The sequence below is a fragment of the Hyperolius riggenbachi genome, chromosome 10, assembly GCF_040937935.1.
Source record: "Hyperolius riggenbachi isolate aHypRig1 chromosome 10, aHypRig1.pri, whole genome shotgun sequence".
NCBI lineage: Eukaryota > Metazoa > Chordata > Amphibia > Anura > Hyperoliidae > Hyperolius > Hyperolius riggenbachi.
In genome coordinates this window covers 27,168,497-27,190,290 of record NC_090655.1, presented here as the reverse complement: position 1 = coordinate 27,190,290, position 21,794 = coordinate 27,168,497, and the positions used below count along the sequence as shown (strand labels likewise).

At 44.7% G+C, this 21,794-nt stretch overlaps 1 protein-coding gene and 1 long non-coding RNA gene across 2 annotated transcripts in view; one reads left to right on the top strand and one right to left on the bottom strand.

Annotated features, from left to right (window-relative positions):
- LOC137535728 (uncharacterized) overlaps positions 1-2,102 on the bottom strand; it is a 61,061-nt gene extending 58,959 nt beyond the window's left edge. Inside the window, exon 1 of the long non-coding RNA XR_011024463.1 lies at positions 1,182-2,102. This is a non-coding gene — a long non-coding RNA (uncharacterized lncRNA). The remainder of the gene's footprint in view (positions 1-1,181) is intronic.
- Positions 1-21,314, top strand: part of LOC137535726 (alpha-2-macroglobulin-like) — a 118,594-nt gene extending 97,280 nt beyond the window's left edge. The window contains 6 exon segments of the mRNA XM_068257597.1: positions 8,670-8,794; positions 9,935-10,025; positions 13,679-13,747; positions 14,917-15,019; positions 16,012-16,056; positions 20,533-21,314. Of these exon segments, the coding sequence (XP_068113698.1) occupies positions 8,670-8,794; positions 9,935-10,025; positions 13,679-13,747; positions 14,917-15,019; positions 16,012-16,052 (429 nt within the window). The 3' untranslated portion in view covers positions 16,053-16,056; positions 20,533-21,314.
- The last annotated feature ends 480 nt before the right edge of the window (positions 21,315-21,794 follow it).

Sequence of the window (21,794 nt, the reverse complement as noted above, 5' to 3'; positions counted from 1 at the left end):
GATCTATTTGGCTGCAGTAGTGTCTGAATCACACACCTGGAACAAGCATGCAGCTAATCCAGTCAGACTTTAGTCCGAAACATCTGTTCTGCATGCTTGTTCAGATTCTATGGCTAAGAGTATTCGAGGCAGAGGATCAGCAGGACAGCCAGGCAATATGCAGTGTCTAAACAGAGATACAGTAAATATGGCAGCCTCCATATCCTTCTTGCTTCAGTTGTCCTTGAAGCGAGAGGGTTATGGAGGCTGCCTAATTTATTTATTTTTAAGCAATACCAGTTGCCTGGCTGTCCTGCTGATCTTCTGCCTCTAATGCTGGGCATACACAGTTAGTTTGTTTCCTTATCAGTCGAGCCGCTGATGGCTCGATTGATAATATCCGACAGGTCCGATGATCCGCCGGATAGATTACCAGCTCGATCCCCGCAGCGGGAATCGATCCGTGCGCACACGTGGACGAGCGGTGACGCGCCGGCATCGCGCAGCTCCCCCGGACGATCTTGCTTCTGCAATCTCCGGCGCTGAGGAATAGCAGGGCTACGGGAAGATGGCGCCCGAAGCCCTGTACTGGAGACACAAATAGTCTCCGGACGCCATCTTCCCTTAGCCCTGCTCTGTCTGCCAAACACTATGCAGGCTGCTGGAGCAGGGCTGCGGGCTATGAACTGGCAATTCATGCAATGGTACGGTGGCCAGAGTCCCGAGGCCTCATGCAGCCTGGGACAGGGGACCCCGAATACGGGACCTGTCCCGGGTAAAGCGGGATGTCTGGTCAGTGTACCTAGCGTCTGTGAAGTCACACATCCCATGTGCTTAACGTCGGAAGCCCGTCCGCAAAGCAGAAGATGAATGGGGACCACGGCGGGTGAAAGCGGAGGACAGGTAAGTATTAATTGCATGGGTGGGGGGCAGCGATGGAGGCGGCATCACAAGGCTGATTCCCAAGAGGTTTTATGCTAAAATCTCTCGCTTCTGAATTAACCTGGGGTGTATGGGCAGCCAAGAGATCTCCCTACAATCAGAGATCGATGTGCTCAGTCATCATTTAACTTATGGGCACCTTTATATGGAAAATGTAATTTACAAACACAGGCTACAACACAGGAAAGCTCTGTCAGGAATCACATAACATTAGATTTGTCAAGCAGCACCACTGATTTGTATCTGCTGCACTTTATTACCTGTGTCTGGCTGAGGTCCATTGGAGGTCACAGTCACACAGCCACACAGCCTCTGCATTAAGGAGCACGCTGGAGGGATTTCTGTCCTGAGACTTCCTGACTTATATGTCACTGTGTCCTCCTGTGCTATCAGTGCCCCTGTCCGCCCTATATTACTATGGAGAATAGTGAACAACGAGAGCCGGTTCTCAGTTTTAAAAGAGCCGATGCCTCAGCCTCCCCACACAGCTCTGCTTTGCTTTGTAATAAAGGGTGCTGAGGCATGCTGGGAGATGTAGTCCTCCTCTTTCAGCTTGTAGGAGAGTATGGGGCGGAGCAGAGCAGTAGCAGGAGGGATTGCCCCAGTCAGATAAGCAGTCTGGAGTTGTCATGGAGACGGGGGCGGGGCATTTACTCCAATTCTGAGTGGTGTCTAGTGATATTTAATGAAGAGCCTATTCAGAGCCGTAAGAGCCGGCTCTTTAATGGGAGCCGATTCAGAAGAGCCGATTCTCTGAGAAGAGCTGGAATTCCCATCACTAATGGAGAACAACCATATTTCCTTCTACTTGCTGAGTGTCTGTTGTGGGGATGAGGCGGGCTTAGCTGCATCTCGTCTCTCCTTAGCATTTGCTGAAGCTGGAGAGAGACACCATGAGAACAAGGAATATGTGCCTCTGACTGGAGGAAGGAGACCTGATGTTTCTCATCCTCCTCGCTGCCCGGGATCTCAGTCTCACTGCAGTGCGCCAAGAGGTCAGCAGTGTCTCCCAGCCACAGTGAGCACCGCTAGTGATGGGTCGTTCGCGAACGACAAGAGCCGGTTCTCAGTTTTGAAAGAGCCGATGCCTCACCCGCCCCACACATCTCTGATTTGCTGTGTAATAAAGGGTGCTGAGGCATGCTGGGAGATGTATTCCTCCTCTTGCAGCTTGTAGGAGTGTATGGGGCGGAGCAGAGCAGTAGCAGGAGGGATTGCCCCAGTCAGATAAGCAGTCTGGAGTTGTCATGGAGACGGGGCGGGGCTTTTACTACAATTCTGAGTGGTGTCTAGTGATATTTAATGAAGAGCCGATTCAGAGCCGTAAGAGCCGGCTCTTTAATGGGAGCAGATTCAGAAGAGCCGATTCTCTCAGAAGAGCCGGAATTCCCATCACTAGAGCATGCTGACTAGAGTCACATGGTGCAGGCTGGAGTGGCGAGAGCGTCCCGTTACCATGGTAACCCGATGCTCAGCCTTTCAGAAACTGATTGCAGCTGCAACAGGCAGGAAGGTAGAGAGCCACTCTGCAGTCCAGTTATTACATGCTGGGGCCCCTTAGCCACAGCAGCAGCAGCAGGCATGTTAGGACAAAAAAATGACATGTTGACAGGGCTCTTAGAACTGAATGGGGCCCTAAGCGGACGCTTGTAGTGCCTGGTTGAAGATCCAGCTCTGTGCTTAGTATTAGGTAGCCAGAGGTACCCTCAGTATTAAGTTGCATAGGGAAAATGGAGGAAGGCACTCGAGGAGCAAAGTGAGCCGCCTTTGTATCATCAGGCGCCTGTAGGCACGTGCCTACATTGCCTTATGGTAAATCCGGCCCTGCTGGGGCCCCAAGCTCCTTAGTTACACCACTGACTGCTGGTGTTCTTTAGCTAACCTCTTTGTGCCTCATTTACCGGAATACCCGTGTTTGATTCCCACATACAGCCCTTTTTAGGATCTCTTATGCAATCTGGCCATGTTTGCATAAGTCCCAGCAGCTTCGTATTTCAGCCTTGGCAATGCCTGTGGCCAAAATCAAGACTTATCTTTAAAGGTCATCTATAAGTGCACAAACAGGACGGTACTGCTCTGCATGTGACCAGGCTGAAGTCCAATCGTCTGTAAATATTTGAAATCCGATCGTCTATTCCTATTTTAAACCGATTTATTTTCCTTACACTTTAAAGAGGAACTCTAGTGAAAATAATGCAATGAATAAAATTGTGTATTTTTACGATATTAATGAATAAATGATTAAGTCAGTGTTTGCCCATTGTAAAAACTTTCCTCACCCCGATTTACATTCTGACATTTATCACAGGTTGCGATATCTTTAGTCCTGTCAGGTGCAACTCTGCGGAATGTTTGTTTACGGATAATGCCAAAGCCAGTGAAAATAGTGCCTGGTCTCCCAGAATGCTCTGGGAAGAGAATTCCGCATAGCTAAACAGCCTAGGCTGTGACATCACTGGGAGGGCGTGGCTACATAACCAATATATACAGAATGTATAGGTTTAGGTAGTGTTTCTGACGCTGAAACCAAGATATTTAAAGTGGACCTGAACTCAGAACATCCTCTCTGCTCTAAAAAATAAACTGCATAATAATAATCTTAAAAGAATAACATTTCTTTGTTACAACTGATACAAATCCTGCAATAAGTCTGCAGTGTGTCTACTTCCTGCTTTCATGGAAGCAGACATATTGTTAACATCCTGTGTTTACAAATTAGCTGCTCTGCAGAGGCAGCCAGCTGGCACAGCTGAGAGATAAAATTGCAACTTGTGCTTAGTCCCAGATAAGTGGGAATCAGACAGGCTAAACTCTCTAAATATATACAGGGTGCATTTCTCTATGTTTTCTTCTGTCCTGTGCAAGAATTCAGCTCCACTTTAACGTAAAAGTGGGTATCCTGAATAATGGAAGCTGGAAAAAAGGACGCTGATGGCTAGTGGACGAAACGGGCGCCGCCATAGACGCTAATGCATTTATCGTTAATATGGCGCCCAAAGCAGAAAAAAGGGCGCCCGATAAATATCTTAACACCATTACAACATTCAAGTTTTTTAAATGTGTTATCGTTTTAGAAGCTTGCAGCGTTGTAGTTTTTGTCATTTTACTTAGTTTGTATGTACAGACTTTACGTTATGAAAGATACAGTATTATCGTTTCTATGTGTAAATGGTGTTTCTGTAGGGGGAGTGGTTAGAGTTATGCACCACCTGGGGGGCGGTTAGGGTTGTGCAACACTGAGGTGGTGGTTAGGGTTATGCACCTCCAGGGGGGGGGGGGGGTTAGGGTTAGGCACCACCTCGGGGGCGGTTAGGGTTGTGCAACACCGGGGGGGTGGTTAGGGTTATGCACCTCCGGGGAGTGGTTAGGGCTAGGCACCACCTGGGGGGCGGGTAAGGTTGTGCAACACCGGGGGGGTGGTTAGTTTTAGGCACCACCAGGGGAGGGTTCTGTGTGAGAGTAGGGTTGGGTTAAGCTGTATTGTCGATTTACGTAACGATTTTTAACGTTAATATATTTTTGTTATCAACTACCGTCTGTTTTAAAACGTTATTTATCGTTAACCAATTATAGTTATTGAGATTATCCACCAACACCATTTCGCTATCCAGCCATGCCCTTTTTTCCTGGCACCCTATTTTCATGCACGCGTTCTGGTGTAGGAGGTGGCATAATCTCTAGAGTGATGTATAGGGATTGCTGAAACCTGCACAGACCCCATAACCAGGCACCTGCCTTAGTTGCCTTGTGGAAGATTCGGCTCTTAAAGTGGACCCAAATTAAAAATACAAGATTTCAGAAATAAAATCTATTTTCTAAATTATAATGATAAATAGCAGCCTTTTTTCAGCTGCATGACGACAAATATAAAATATTTTACATTTATTGGAGGAACCCCTCCCTTCCTGCAGACTGGTGGAGGAGATAAAAAACAAAACACAGGCTGCTACTGATGATGTCACAGGGGAGGTGATCTCAGCTTGTGTGAGATTTCATATAGATGACGCCCCTGTGAGGGAGGGTAGCTGATGACAAACACACCCATAATCTAAAACCTCCTACTAAGCTCAGAAGTAATGGCTGCCACCTGTATAACCCTAGTTATGAAAAGAGAAGGATGAAAAGCAGGCACAGAAATGCTCATAGGCTTGAAGGAGTGTTTATTTATCTTTGTATGTGTCAGAGTGGTGCAACTAAACATTTTGAATTAAAAAAAATGTTTGGTTTGGGTCCGCTTTAAATATCTTACAGGATAGGTTAGCCCACTTTCTGAAAATAACTCCACAGTGCAGGTTAAGTAGAATAAAGCAGAATGGAACACCTGGGGAGCTGGATTTGTTGTAGTCAAGGCCGGTTTTATACTTTTTCTGCCCCTAGGCCAAGTGTGTTGGGACTCCCCTTCCTTATGCAGCAGCGCCCCTCCCATTCCATGTGCCGCCCCCAATTCCATGTGTATCTTCCTTGTGCTGTATCTCCTCTCTTTCATGTACAGCTCCCTTGGATATTAGCTCCACTTCTTTCAGGTGTTGCTCCCCATTTGCAGCCTTCTCTTTCATATACAGCAACCTGTTTTTCATTTTCAGGTGCCCCCTTGGATCTGGCCCTGGTGGTAATCACCCTCATGCTTGCCAAAGGGGTTAAATATAATTGGGTGGGAAATCTCACAACTGTCAGGTTGGGGATGTTCAGGGACAAGCACTAGGCAAGCTTTGGGCAAAGGAATTTCCAGGACTGTCTCGTACTGCCTGCAGTCATAATGGTCGATGGTCACTCACTCTTGTGTTGCCTGAGTTAGAATAAGGGTTTGAACCAAAAAAGGAACTGCAAACTAAATGTGATTGTACCAAGAAATGCCCTAAAAAGTGTGAAGTATATCCTAATACACAGGGCTGGATTTAGGCAAAGGCCTCCTAGGCCATGGCCTAGGGCACCACAGCAGCAAGGGCACCAAAGCAACAGGCTAAACTGGTGCAGTATTTGCAAGCATGCAAATGCCGCAATGCAGGGAGATCAGGCGAGTGCCTGACAGCGGTACTCTGCTGATAGCCACCTGTGCAGCAGCCACCTTGCTGTCTGTGCAGTGTGCATGTTTGCATTGTGGCCGGCGGCTATGGACTTGGGCAGCATTGGAGAAGGAGAGGAAAAGGAAGCTTTTGCACTGGAGACGAGCGGAGAAATGAGTGATGCGGGTGGCTGGTGCAGTGTGAAGACGAGCTGGCTACCTATACTGAAAAGGGAAGGGGAGGGGGAAAGCTTAAGGGAGTGGTCTGGCTACCTATACTGCAGGGAAAGGGGGGAGAGATCATCTGGCTACCTATACTAGGGGGGGGGGGTGTCATCTGGCTACCTATACTAGAGGGAATGGGGGAGGGATCATCTGGCTACCTATATTGGAGGGAAGGGGAGGGAGGATCAACTCGCTACCTATACTGAAGGAGGGCAGCTGGTAACAGTGGCTTTGGACGGTAAAGAGCACAAATCCGGCCCTGCTAATACATAGGAAAAGCACAGTAGCCTCCAAAACAAGAAAACGGTGTCTGGTTGAAGAAGGTAAGGACTTTATTTCTGATGCATTTCAGATGCGCTGCTAATATTGATACTTGCATTAGGCAGACCTGATGAAGCCAGAGTCATCTGGTGAAACGCGTTGTGAATAAGGTCTGCACCTTCTTTTACCAGACTTGATTTCCATTTTCTTCCTTTGGAGGTAAGATTCCCTCTTTTCCCTATGCATTAGTTTACCATTCCCACTTCTAGGTTGCGTCTTGCCACTTTCTCAAATAATAAGTTAAAATGTATTCTTAATGTTATAGAGTTGGAGTATAATTGTCTGATTGCTGTGAATATAGTACAGAATAGTAGCACGGTATGGTGGTGATATTTAGGGCTGAGCTCTCGGATTCCGAATTTCGAGTTTGCCATCGGAATTTGGCAGTTCCGAGTAAGCACTCGAAACTCGAAAATTCTGCAATTCCGAGTACCGAATTCGTGTTTACATTGTTTACATACAAGGTCAACCTTCCATGCTCCCCCTCCAAAATTGCAGCCAGCAGCGGCAGCGAGCGGGAATCACTTACCGAGAGAAGAGCTCTGTGTGCCGCTGCTGGTCTGGTCTCCTGCATTGCATTGTCCAATTACGCTCTCACAGGAAGTACTGCGCAAGCGTGATTGGACAGTGTCAGTGCAGAATACCAGACCAGCGGCACACAGAGCTATCGCTCTCGGTAAGCCGTTCCGCTGGCTGGCTGAAATTCTGGAGGTGAGGGGGAGTGCGCAAGGGGGGGCCCTAGGTGAGGGAGGGGAGGCTTGCCCCCCTCCCCGCCGCTCTGTGCCCACTTTCCCACCTTCCTGCGCTGTGCCCCCCTCTATTCTCTTAGGAGGTCCCGCGCACCTGCCGATCCTGCAGAACTCCTGGGGATGAATGGCTGTAGACAGCCTCTGCAATCTGTATTGCATAAGCTAGAAACACGAAAATTGTTTGCTAAAACAAGAATTTTCGGCAAACAGTGTCATAAACAAAATGGCTGCTGGGGAATCCCCGTTCCCCGGAGGCCACCTCAGAGTGTCAGAATACGCGTTATTTCACATGAATGGGTGGGTCCAGGGGATTAGGGCACCTCCTGCTCTGGTCACCTGGACCCACCATCTATGTGAAAAATCACTGGTTTCGCCACTCTAGTGTGGCCTCCAGCGATCGGGGATTTCCCAGTGGCCATTTTGATTGCATCACTGTTTGCCGAAATTTCTTGTTTTAAAGGCAAAATTTTCGTGTTCTCAGCCTCTGCTATACAGATGCAGAGGCTGACTGTGACCATTCAGTGGTGGGAGTTCGCCAGTGTGGGAGGGAGGTGGGATGTCATAAGAGGATACTGGCGTGGGACCACTCCTGAGGTTACTGGCGTGAGATTATCCCAAGGTAAGTATCCCTGGTTAATTTAGAACAATAAAGGACTTTTTTAGTTGTCGTGTTTTTATTTCTTTTTTTAACTCTGCTGAAATGGGTAAGGGGTACCGTGTACCCCTATACTCATTTCTCCTGGGTAGGGGGCGGCTTCCGGGGTCCGCTTGTTAAAGGGGAACCCCGGATGGCACCATGAACCCCCCAGGACGTCGGCGGCCCCCACCTCCTCCTGGGGCACCGGAGGTGGGGAAGAGCCCCTTGTCCATGGATTGGACAAGGGTTCTGGAGGAGAGGGGGAGGTTGGCCGCCCCTCTCCTCCAGAGCCCCCCCATACCATGGACCATGCGGGCTGGTATAGCTCAGGGTGTGAAGCCCCACGTGGCCGGGACTCCGCATTCTGGCTATCCCAGCCTGCATGGGGGACAAGGGGTTAAGGAGGCTTGGGAGGGGGGACCCCACGCTGTCTGTTTTCATGAAATGTATACAATACGTATACAGAACTCGGAATGCAGTAACCTGCTCTGCAGCAGTGTCATTTTACACAGTTTAAAAAACATTTTTCTTATGAAACTTTGAAATCGATTTGCTCAAAAACTATAAGCTCTTTTCACAAAAAAATTTTTTTACCATGTTCCTACTCATCTGCTTAACATACATGCCAAATTTGGTGATGATAGCATGTACGGGGGCTTTACAATTAACCGCAGAAGTTAACACTATTTAATTCAATAGAAATGCACTCGGAACACGAAAATTCGGAACGCGAAACTCGGTTTTCGCATGCGGTACACGAAATTTCGACGAAATCGGAATTCAGCTGTGTGATATTACCCCGTTTGTCTTGCAGAGTGTTCTGAAATACAACGTCCCCCCTCCTGAAGGTGACGCTCCATTCGCCCTGACGGTGACCACGGTACCCCAGGAATGCAGCGCCAAATCCATCAAGGGCTTCAGCATTGCTGTCAATGTGAGGTGAGGCTACATAGCATTGGCAGTGTCTCTGCAGGTGTTGGGCAATGTTATCATGAATGATTAGACTCTGATTAGACTCTAATTCCCCGTCCCCTGCCAGGCATTTCCACACATATTTTCTGTGAATTTACTCTAAATTCCATCCCTTCCCTGCTGGGTAGCACGACATATACTCAGCCTCATGAGTGAATCCATACTCGCCAGTCGCCATATTCTGTGAAATCCCATATCCAGAATTAAAGAGGAACTTTAACCAAGGATTGAAATTCTAATCCTAATCATCAGTAGCTGATACTCCCTTTCCAATGAGAAATCTTTACCTTTTCTCGATTAGACCATCGGGGGGCATGCATGGCTAATTTTGAGGTGAAACTCCTCCCACAGTGTGATGTCAGGACCTAGGCTGGTTCCAACTGCCAAGCAACCAGTACCTCCCTCTGTGCATATGAATATCTATATTAAAAAAAAACCTTTAAGACCTATTGCATTGTTAGTGGATGTGGACATAGATAATGGCAGTTGGTGGTGTTTGTTTGTTTGTTTCACGTCTGCCAGTAGTGAAGATGATTACATGCAGGCTGATTGTGGATCAAACAATACGAACAAATTACATACAATATCAGTCACTTCTTGACCTCTCTCTGTTTTAACTTCTCACTTTGGATTGGAGGATCGCATTGGAAGGGTTACACTCAGAGCTTTAAAGTTCCGTGGAGAGAAATGCTTCTGCAGCCAAAGTTTAGATAGATACATTTAAGTAAACACAATGTAACAAGTGTGGAATGTGACTCACTCTCTCTCTCTGTGTCCGGGAGCTCCTGGACAGTCAGAGTGTGAGTCACATTCCACACTTGTTACATTGTGTTTACTTAAATGTATCTATCTAAACTTAGGATGCATCTGCATTTCTCTCCACGGAACTTTAAAGCTCTGTGTGTAACCCTTCCAATGCTGGTCTAGTAAAAAAAAAAATGCTGGTTGCATATAATATGCTGTAAATAATGTTTTAGTGAAAAGTTGAAATGCTGGGTTATATTCCGCTTTAACTTTCTCTTTAATTCCTATAAGACTACTCCTAAGAAGACTACTACTAAGAAGTCCACTGAAATGAATTCATGATTCTCCTTCTGTTTCTCACAGCTACACTGGCAGTCGGGACAATTCCAACATGGCCATAGTGGATGTAAAGCTGCCATCTGGTTTCTCTCCTGTAAAGTCCTCTGTCAGGCAGGTCAGTACATATACTACAAATGGTCCGGTCATGCAAAACTCTGGACTCTAGGGCCTCAATTCACTAAGCTTTATCGAACACTTTGGCAAACGTTTGATAATTTACCTCGTTTAAAAAATCTATAACCCCTTATTGAATTCAAAATTAGATTTTATCCATAAGGTAAATTATAAGACATTCGATAAAGTGTTTGATAAAGCTTAGTGAATCGAGGCCTAGGTGTTGGTTTGTAGCAGAACTTGTGGAGAAAAAAACTGGATTCAAAGGACCTTAAATAAAGGAAAAGATGGGGCCAGGAGCTTCTGAGTGTAGGATAAAAGTCGTGATCTAAACAGGAAATAAATAAACTCAAATTGGAGGTTTAAGATTATATTTGCCACCAGAAATAACTAGTGATGATTGTAAACTGCTAATTACGATTTTATATTTACAGTCTTAATGGAAAAATCGTAATCATAAAAAAGTATGTGAAATTTTGTGTAATTTTTACCATACACAAATTTTTGTAATTACAATTGTTTTCATGATGACATTTTTCGGAGTTAAGAAAATTTTTGAAATAACAAGTAGTTTTCAGGACGAACTTTAGTTTAAAACACGAAATTACAATTTCATGTTACCCATAATTTCATAATTCTATTAAATATTATTGTTGGACAAGAAAATACAAAATAACGAATAACCCGAAATGAAACACAATATTATGATTTAACACGAAATTAGGACACGAAATTAGGAATTACGAAATTTCTGATTACGAATTACAATTACAAATTCGTGTCGTAATTCCGAAAATGCTAAATTTCAGCTCATCACTAATGAGAACACATTTCGCGGGGCCTGCCCCCTTCTTCAGGTTTATAGTACAGTGTCTTTAGCAACTGCACACACAAACTTGGAGAAATCCAAATCCTCACCGACATCAAAATTGATCACATACTACTTTTGGGGGCACCTCCTCTGAATTTGTGCACAGTTCTTCCCTTCCACCAGGGGTGTAACCTGTGATAATTATCCAGCCATTCCTTTTCTGTGTGTTTTGTTTTTACTGGACTGCAACCCAATCCATGCTGAAGGAGAGTCCCTATCGAAAATCGCAATTACGATGCAAAATCGCAATGCAAAATTTCAGGAAAAATCATAATTAATTTCATCTTTAATTGGAATCAGGAACCGTAACTTTGCATTTTTGCGCAATTTTTGCGTAATTGTGTGCTGGCTTTAGCAGTAAATAGCAAAGCCCACCCATACATGCTATTGTAACCAAAATTGCTAAGGAGAATAGTGGGTCTAAGTCAAATTTAGTGTGGTGCAATAATGGGTACAATCAAAAAAGACCTTGTCGTTTTTGAGAAAATGGACTTTAAAAATTCAAAGAAAAAATGGTTTTTAAAGTAAAAAAAAAAAAAAAAAGTTTAAAAACAATTTTCCTTTGCATTTTTGACTTGTATTCATAATTCTCCTTAAAGTGGTCTGAAAGACAGCATTTCTACTTTGCTCTAAAAGAAGATTCCTCACAGCTTGAAAGCTACTATCCCAGATTTTTTTTTAGCAGAACATCACTGAAATTGTTAAACAAAAGCAGTTTGTCCTGCTGTTCAGCTTCAATCTACATCCAAACTGTAGATAACAGTATCTTTGTTTGCATTCCAATGTTGTAACAATGTGTGTAAACACTGTGTAAAAAGTGGAAAGGAGCTCTCTGTGCTTCAGACACACACCCACACAGTTCAGAAAAGCTCATCTGAAGATGTTAATATATAATAAAAAGCTGTTTATGCAATGCCAGCTTTCAGGGTAGGATAAACTACACTTTGGAAACTTGAACTTTGTAAGCAGACAATATTACTTGTGCACAAAAGCAAATATGATAACTGTATGAGTAATAAAAAGTAGGAAAACACACTTTTATTGAATGTTATGTCGGAGTTTCAGACCACTTTAACATGTGGCAATTTTGATGACAATAGCATTTTGCTATTGAAGCGGACACAAACCAACCATTTTTTAAATTTAAAATATTTGGTTGCACCACTCTGACACATACAAAGATAAATAAACACTCCTTCAAGCCTATGAGCATTTCAGTGCATGCTTTTCACCCTCCTCTGTTCATAACTAGAGTTATACAGGTGGCAGCCATTAGCAATCCCTCCTTTGCCAGACACTACCTACTCCAGCATTTTGCCGGATTCTGTCCCGGCAATTTGAAAGGAAGGGGAGGGGTTCCTCCAATAAATGTAAAATATTTTATATTTGTCACCATGCAGCTGAAAAAAGACTGCTATTTATTATTATAATTTAGAAAATAGATTTTATTTCTGAAATCTTGTATTTTTAATTTGGGTCCACTTTAACTTCTTAAGTCAGCACAAAATTACGCAATTGCAAATGGATTACAAAAATCAATTGATTTTGCAAAACATAATAAATGGGCGTAATTGCTGAATTTACACAACATTTTGCATAATCTTAACTAGCTGATTTCGATTATTACTATTTAGCGTCCATAGAGATATTACTCTCTTTCCAGCCATGTAGTGCCTTCAGCCAAATGTCTGGTCGCTCTCCGCACTCAAATAATAGATTGGGAATAAGGAATCAAAATCCAGTAGACACTGTAAATAAATCAAAAACTATGCTAAAGGAAGTAACCCCAAAAAAGATGTATCCTAAATAAAGAGTGCAAGTAATGCATTAAAGAGAATCTGTATTGTTAAAATCACACAAAAGTAAACACACCAGTGTGTTAGGGGACATCTCCTATTCCCCTCTGTCACAATTTCGCCGCTCCCCGCCGCATTAAAAGTAGTCAAAAACAGTTTTAAAAAGTTTGTTTATAAACAAACAAAATGGCTACCAAAACAGGAAGTAGGTTGATGTACAGTATGTCCACACATAGAAAATACATCCATACACAAGCAGGCTGTATACAGCTTTCCTTTTGAATCTCAAGAGATCATTTGAGTGTTTACCTTCTGTCCCCCTGCAGCTCTCATCCACTGAATAGTGACAGGAAGAGTGTTTCTTCATGCAGGCAGCTCTGCCGGTGTCTGTAATTCCTCTGTATGTGTCAGCCAGTTCTTTTCCCAGCCTAACAGAGGAGAATTTTTATCCAGCTCTCTTCTCTCACTGATATCAGAGAGCAGAGACGCTGCTGGCTTATGTAAATAACACACACACGGGAGTGTGCATAGAGGGGCCTGGAGAGGGGTGTGCATAACAGATCAGCACGGAAGAGTTGGCAGCCTTCCAGACGCAGGGCGACAAGTCCGACAGGGGAAAGATACATTGATTTATTACAGAGACTGTGATAGTAGAAAGTGCTGCAGTAAGCCAGAGAACATTAGAATAGGTTTAGGAACTTGTAGGATGGTAGAAAAAAGGATGACATTTTTGTTAGAGGCTCTTTAAATTCAAGACTTTTGTTATCCAAAGAGGTAACTGTTTTTAATCACCATATTTTAACATTAATACTGTGATCACTTCCTTCTTCAGGCCCCACAGGAAACAGAAGTGACACGTTATCATGACTGACAAATCAGAGCCATACACATCTATCACCTGATCAGACCAGTATCACAGGCTTCTCCATGAGCTTTCATACACATAACACACCTGTACATTATTCACACGAATTTCTTCTTTTTCAGCTAACCAGCAACAGTATGATAAAAATGGCAACAAGTGAACCCAACAAAGTCATTGTCTACTACGAGAAGGTAATTTCTGTAATAATAGTAATACCGTACAGGAGGCTTTAAAAGGGAGCAAAGTAAGAGGGAATGAAATAAAACAGAAGTATATTCAATTTGCTGCATATGTTACCACGAATGTGCAATGGAAAGCAAGTGGTGGCCACAAGTAAATTGGCATTTTCCATGTGACTGATCCATCAGCACCTCCCCGTAACCAGAAATGGATCTGCAGTGACCTGGTAGAGTCAATCAAATGTCTTAGGTCCACAATCTCCAACAGCCTAAAATGGGACAACAATACTGTCAACATCATCAAGAAAGTGCACCAGAGGATGGACCACCTATGGCAACTGAAAAAGTTTGGCTAACCACAAAAAATATTGGTGCATTCTACACTGTGATCATCGAATCCATCATGACATTAACTATGGGACCTCGTTCACATTGTGTTCCGTTCGAGTATCCGTCCGGGTTGGGCGGGTTTTGTTGGGGGGTTCTTTAGCAATTCCCTGGCGATTACCTGCGCGCTGTTTTTGTTTTGTTTTTTAAACACTTTTCTAAGCGGTTTTGCCGAGCGATTGCGATTTTTCACTTCCTGACGTCAGTCTGGAAGTGAACTCTTTGAACCGGAAAAGAATAAATACAATGTATTTATTCCTAAAAAATCAAACGCAATCGATGCACAAATCAATTTTGTGAGTGTTTTGCCGTTTTCCTATACCTTCCATCAAAAATGGGTCCACGCACCGCTTTACTGAACGAACAGCGCACAACCCACGCTGATATGAACCTTCTCACAGACATGCACTGCACAAGCGTTTGGGGGGGGGCGGTTTTAAAAAATCGGCCACGGATGAAAAAAGGACGAAAACGCCTCCAGTGTGAATGAGACCTGACTGTCTGGTTCAGCTCTTGCTCTGTATGAGAAAAGGTGAGACTGCAGCGCATCATTCGATCAGCAGAAAGAATCATTGGCTCCAGCTTACCTTCCCTGCAGCCTGCAGGATCTTTACGTTAGCAGGTGCAGAAAGAGAGCGACCTAGATTGCCTTTTAGTAGCCATACTGTCTGTCCTTGTATTGTTTTGTCTGTGTCCATCCATCATGCAACTGCCAAGTCAAATTCCCAGAACTTATTTGGCCAAATAAACTTGATCGTGATTCTGTATTCATCTTCTCCCGTTCTCCTCCTCAGCTGACCAAAGATGTCCAGACGTTTATGTTCTCCGTTGAACAAGACATTCCTATGAGCAACCTGAGGCCGGCTACAGCATCAGTCTACGACTATTATGAGACAGGTAATAACTAGAGACTTAAAGGGGTTCTGTGGAGTGCTGCAAAAAACAAAAACATTTACCTGGGATTTCTATCAGCCCCCTGTAGCTGTCATGTCCTGCGCCGTCCTCCTCCGATCGGCCGTTCCCCGCTGCCGGCACCGGGCAATTATTCCTCTAACAAGATGAGTAGTGCTCACTCCCGCTCGCTTCCCGGGCGCAGTACGAGGTTTTCTTGTACTGCACCTGTGCAGTAAGCTCCTGGAGACGCGAGCGGTAGCGAGCACGTGCGCGGCCACACAGCCGCAGTAGCGTTAGATGCGTAAATAGACCTGGACCAGTGGCGGGGAACGAGTGATCAGAGGAGGACGTGACAGCTACAGGGGGCTGATAGAAGCCCCAGGTAAGTGTCAGTTTTTGGTTTTTGCAGCACTCCACAGAACCTCTTTAATGTAAACCTGTAGGGGAAAAAAAGAGGCTGCCTGCTACCGGTGCAACTAAACGGACTGAAGGAGGAAGAAGTTATTCAGTGTGTGGGTCATGGAGAGGTACTGTAAGTTACTACTGCAGAGTAGTGGAGGAGGAGAGAGGGGGACCTCTCTGGCTACCTATACTGTGGGATGGGTGGGGGCTCTCTGTTATCTATATGGGGGACCTCCCTGGTTACCTATACAGAGGGGAGGGGGAAAGCTCACTGGCTAACTATACTGTGGGAGGGCAGTGGGGCTCACTGGCTACCCACACCATCAGAGGGGAGGAGCTCCCTGGCTACTTATACAAAGGGGAGGCTCACTGGCTACCTATACAGAGGGGAAGGGAGGGTGCAATTTGTACACCGTCGCCCTGCAAGCTACGTAGCCTAGAAACTGCCCTGCTATGTGTAGCACTATTTCCATCATCTCAGAGCCTAGAGGTTTGCTATAACACCCATTCATTACACAAAGGTGGACAATGCAGGACTTTGGGTATGACCTTTTTTTCTGGTTATTTATAACACAACCCCTCTTCTCTTCCAGGTGATTATGCTGTGACCAAGTACAGCGCCCCCTGCAGTTAAAAAGGTACATATCCATGAACACCCAACCAGAAGTGTAAATTAGATTTCTATTCATTTATTATATTGTAGACCAGGGGTGCCCACACTTTTTCGGCTCGCGAGCTACTTTAAAATTCGCCGAGGCCAGGAGATCTACCAACATTTAAAATACTGAACCTAGCATTAAGAATGCTGGTATACTACTATACAAGTCATGTATAGTCATATAACAGCGTGAAATGCTTAGTTTAGCATGGGAAATGTTGGTAGATATCTTGGATTTGGCTATCAGAATTGCACCTTGCACCACAACCATGACTGACATAACACACACACACACACACACTTACACACACTTACACACACACACACACACACACACACACACACACACACACGACTGCTGGGGTACACACACACACACGCACACGCACACACACACACACACACACACACACTCTGATGACTGCTGGGGTACACACACACTCTGATGACTGCTGGGGTACACACACACACACACACCCTGATGACTGCTGGGGTACACACACACACACTCTGATGACTGCTGGGGTACACTCTCTCTCTCTCTCATGACTTCTCTCCACCCCAGCATATTTGGCAGCACACAGAATCTTTCCCCACACAGTCGCATAAACCCCCCTCCCCACCCCAGCATATTTGGCAGGCTGGCAGCATATACAAAGAATCCTCTTCAGTGCCCACATGTTTAGCTCACTTATCCACCGCCCCGCACATGGCTTCTAATGACCCCTTCCCCCTGCAAATACTACTAGACTAGGCCTCAGAGTCAGCCCCGCAGTAAGGAATACACCCCACACGACCCGACTCACCAACATAATTTCAAATTGCCCACCTCGCAGCAAAGTATCCGTTCGCCGAATCGCCACTTCTCACAGGATGGCGGAGCGGTGGTTACTGGTCTCGTAACGCCCTAAAAACCCGCATGACCTGGGGGGGGCGTGGTCACAACGCTATCATAGAGGAGGGAGAGGAGATGGTCACAATTGGCTCCTTTCCCCCTTCGGCCACGCCTCTCCGCTTCAGCCGCGCCTCTCCCCTTCAGCCGCGCCTCTTCCCTCAGTCAGCCGCGCGCTGGGAAGTATATTCTGACAGCCGCGGGAACACAGGAGGCAACAGCGCAGCTAAATTTGACGAGATGCGGCCAAGCGGCCGCGATCTACCAAATAGGCGGTCGCGATCTACCGGTAGATCGCGATCGACCTATTGGGCACCCCTGTTGTAGACGTTCATTTATATAATCATTATCCTTCCTATATGCAAATTCCGAGGTTCTAGAGTTGTTTGTAAAAGCTCTCAATCATCTGATTCACTTTGCTGAAGTCGTTGGATGTCCTGGTGCCGAATATTTTGATTATGGTAGCGCCATTCACACAAACAGGGCACTGAGGACAGCAATATGGAAACTACCTCATCACTAGACAGTGAGCTGCTAATCGTTCTGGCTTGCAGTTCATGCAATTTATTGGCATGCTTACAATTTGGCTGGCCAAATAGACTGCCTGCTATTTTCATTGGCCCAGTTCCAATATGCACACAATTTACATTAAATGTGCAGGCAAGCTAGAACTGTTTGCGGCTGACCATCCCTACTTTGTACCAAAATGCCAGTGCTGGGCCTCCCCCTAAAGGATGACTGTCAGTTGCCAAGTGCTATAAAACTATAATGCATAAATAATGTTTAAGTATTATTTAAAGTGGGCGTAAACTCTTGCACAAGACACTAGTAAAACACAGAGAAATCAACCCTGTATGTGTTTAGAAAGAACCGCCTGTCTAATTCTCCCTTATTTGCAAGTAACAAGCCAGTGTAATTTGAGCTGTCAGCTCTGTCTGATCTGTGCCGAGGTGTGCTGAGTTGTGTGCTAATATGTAAGCATAGAAGGTTAACTCCTTCTGTGCTCCCATGAAACCAGGAAGTAGACACACTGCAAATGTATTGTAGGAGGTTTGGAAGCTGTAACAAAGAATTTATTTTTTCAAGGTTATTATGCTGTTTACCTTTTGAAGCAGAGAGGAAGTTCTGGGTTTGGGTCCGCTTTAATAACTGTGTGAACATTTTCCCACTTTTTCATGTTCAATATCAGAGCCAAAAGCTGAATCAGTTGTATAAGCATTGGAACAATCTGTTGGCAGCAGAGGTGAGTTTATGTGAAAAGTGACATCACAGGCAGTGCTGACCTCTGCATCTTTCAGAAAAGCCTTTTATCTTGACAGCTCATTCAGGGACAGCAGGAGATATCGGCAGCGATTCCGGATAAAGGCTGCACCCGAGTTGACCAGCAGCATAGATATGCAGAGCCCACACACAGGCAGATTACACAGCTTGCATTCAAAACTGATGCAGCACAGGAAGACTTTGGCTTCAAGGACAGCCTGCGCACAGATTGTACAATACTAAACTCTTCCACGACGATGAGGTGCCCTCTAGGAAGACACATAACCACTAGCTAACAGTTGTAGTATAGTATGAATCTCAGGCTGCTAGCCATAAATGGTCTACACATTTTCTAAAGAACAGGGAAAGGATTGGCGCCGCTCAATCAGGCTGCAACTGAAATGAAACCAACAGAGGCATGCACGACCCCCAGGCACTTAAATTGCACACCTTGAATGCAAATCAGATGCAAAACTATGCACTAAACCCTAATCTAAATAAATTGAATGCAAACTGATACACATGGAAGCAGCTAGTCACAAGTAGACTTACATTTTTGTACAACAGGAGATATTGGCAGGGCTTGTTTTGAATGCAAGTTGTGTAATCTGCCCGTGTGTGGGCTCCGCACATCTATGCAGTTGGTCAACTCAAGTGCAGCCTTTATCTGGAAGCGCTGCCAATATCTCCTGTTGTACAAAAATGTAAGTCTACTTATGGCTAGCTGCATTCATGTGTATCAGTTTGCATTCAACTTATTTAGATTAGGGTTTAGTGCATAGTTTTGCATCTTATTAGTACTTAAGGTGTGTAATTTAAAAAGAAACCATAACCAAGAATTGAACTTCATACCAATCAGTAGCTGATACCCCCTTTTCCCATGAGAAATATTTTCCTTTTCTCAAACAGATCATCAGGGGGCTCTGTATGGCTGATATTGTGGTGAAACCCCTCCCACAGTATGATGTCAGGAACATGGTCCTGACAGTTTCCTGTCTGTTAATCTCATTGCATTGTGGGAAATAGCTGTTTACAGCTGTTTCCAACTGCCAAAACAGTAAGCAGCAGCTCTTTACACCGACATCACTTGCCAGCAGTAAAAAAGTCGCCATGTGATGAATGTCAGAATGTAAATCAGGGAGAGGATTTTACAATGGGCAAACACTGACTAAATCATTTATACATAATTATTGTAAAAATGAAGCACTTTTTATTACATTCTTTTCACTGGAGTCCCTCTGTAAGTCCCTGGAGGGCGGTGCACTACTCTGCTGGTTTCATTTCAGTTGCAGCCTTATTGAGCACTGCCAATCCTTTACCTGTTCATTCAGGGACAGAAAACCAGCAACTGAAGCCTATACAGTGTATGTTTGCAGGATGGACTAGCTAAAGACCACTATTAGTCTTCGAGAATGAAAGGTATTAAAAAAGTAAAAGCCTGCCTTGGTATCAACCTTGAACAATCTTCAGTATAACAGTACAGTATTACATACACAGTGACCTCTTGTGGTTGCTTTACTGTACTGCAGTTTAAAGAGAATCTGTATTGTTAAAATCGCACAAAAGTAAACATACCAGTGCGTTAGGGGACATCTTCTATTACCCTCTGTCACAATTTCGCCGCTCCCCGCCGCATTAAAAGTGGTTAAAAACAGTTTTAAAAAGTTTGTTTATAAACAAACAAAATGGCCACCAAAACAGGAAGTAGATTGATGTACAGTATGTACACACATAGAAAATACATCCATACACAAGCAGGCTGTATACAGCCTTCCTTTTGAATCTCAAGAGATCATTTGTGTGTTTCTTTCCCCCTGTTCTCATGCACTGAAGTTTCAGGCTGCTCTTTTCTTCCTGTAAACAGCTTTGCCCTTGTCTGAATTTCCTCAGTATGTGAAAGCCCAGCCAGCTCAGAGGACGATTTATCCAGCTTGTAAAAGATAAGAGAGAAGAGAGAAGCTGCTCTAATCTAAATAATACACAGGCAGTGTGCATAGAGGGGCCTGGAAGGGGGAGTTTATAGCAGAACCACAACACTGAAGAACTTGGCAGCCTTCCAGACACAGGCCGACAAGTCTGACAGGGGAAAGATACATTGATTTATTACAGAGACTGTGATAGCAGAATGTGCTGCAGTAAGCCAGAACAGATTAGAATAGCTTTTGGAACTTGTAGGATGATAAAAAACAGGATGCAATTTTTGTTACGGAGTCTCTTTAAAGTAATTCTGTTGATACTGCCAACATTAATAATGTGATCGGGCCCTAAATGAAGTTTCTAAACTGTTGTGTGCTTCCTTTCCAGGTGATACTTATGACACAGAGGGATCCCGGATAATCGTACCCTCACTACAGATGCTGGGATGTCAAAATATCAACTTTTTACAGGACCAACTTACAGCACCTGCTTCTCGATGGAAAACTGTACTGAAGTGAATATGGATGCTGCATTTGCAGAGCTCTTTGTACAACACACTAGTTTATTTGTCGTGCTGATCCAAATTTTCAGAAGCTGATACAGCGCTCACCACCCTATACTGTTACTTGGTATGCGGCCAGCTGTCCAAGAGTGAAAACCAACAGATTCCCCTCACAAGGCTGTCGTGCTGATCCGCTGGCTTTAGTGATCACTGAATGTCTCTGCTGAACAAGCATCCTGCAGTTTATGTCTGAACTCCTGATCTGCATACTTGTTCTGGATGAGCTGATGTGCAGTGAAGACAGGGAGGCGGAGTTACCTTTAAGTATCCAATTAGGTGTGAGGAATTGTAAAAACAACAGCAACGCCTCTGGTTGTGATTGGATAACTGAAGTGGATACAGCTTTGTTCTTTCTTCCCAGATTGTACTACCCATCTCATTTAGCAAAACTCCTTGTGGATTGTAGAAAAGGTGAAGGATTAGCATGATGGTCAGGCAGCAGGTATTTCAGTCAGAGCTCAGCAACAGCAGCCTCCATATAACTCCCAGTACAGGTTTCTTTTACATTCAAATAAACGACAAAAGATGTATTTTTATATGTTTTATTGCTTTATGTCCTCATTTCACTTGGAAAGCCCAATAAAACCAACTGTGATGTTTTACAGAATGTGTCGCATCTTTCATTACTTTGCATCTAAGTTAGGCTATGTTCTGTGGCCTTTGTATAGTCCAGAGGCTTCCCCATCCTCCTTCTTCATTCCATGGTTCCAGCACTGGGCCCCTCTAAACAAACTTAAAGTGGACTTGAACTCGCCGGGAGCTTTCTGGGCAGACGCAGTGAAAGAAAATCTCGCCGGATGCTCCAGGTGGCGGGAGTAGGAACAAGGACGTGCGTGGACAGGGCCGCACAGTGTAGGCACAGTGGCCTGTTGCCGCCGAAAGCGGGGGACCGGAACATCCTAGAGTACCAGCACAAGCCAACTGCAGGGGGCAGTAGAAGCCCCAGGTAAGTAAAACTGCATTTTTTAGACTGCCTTAATATGGAACTGAAGATTGAGCTAAAATAAAGTGTTTCCCAATTTAGTCCGTGGGCACTTTGACAAAATCATAAGGTGGAGGAACACAACAACATCAAGTACCACCTCGG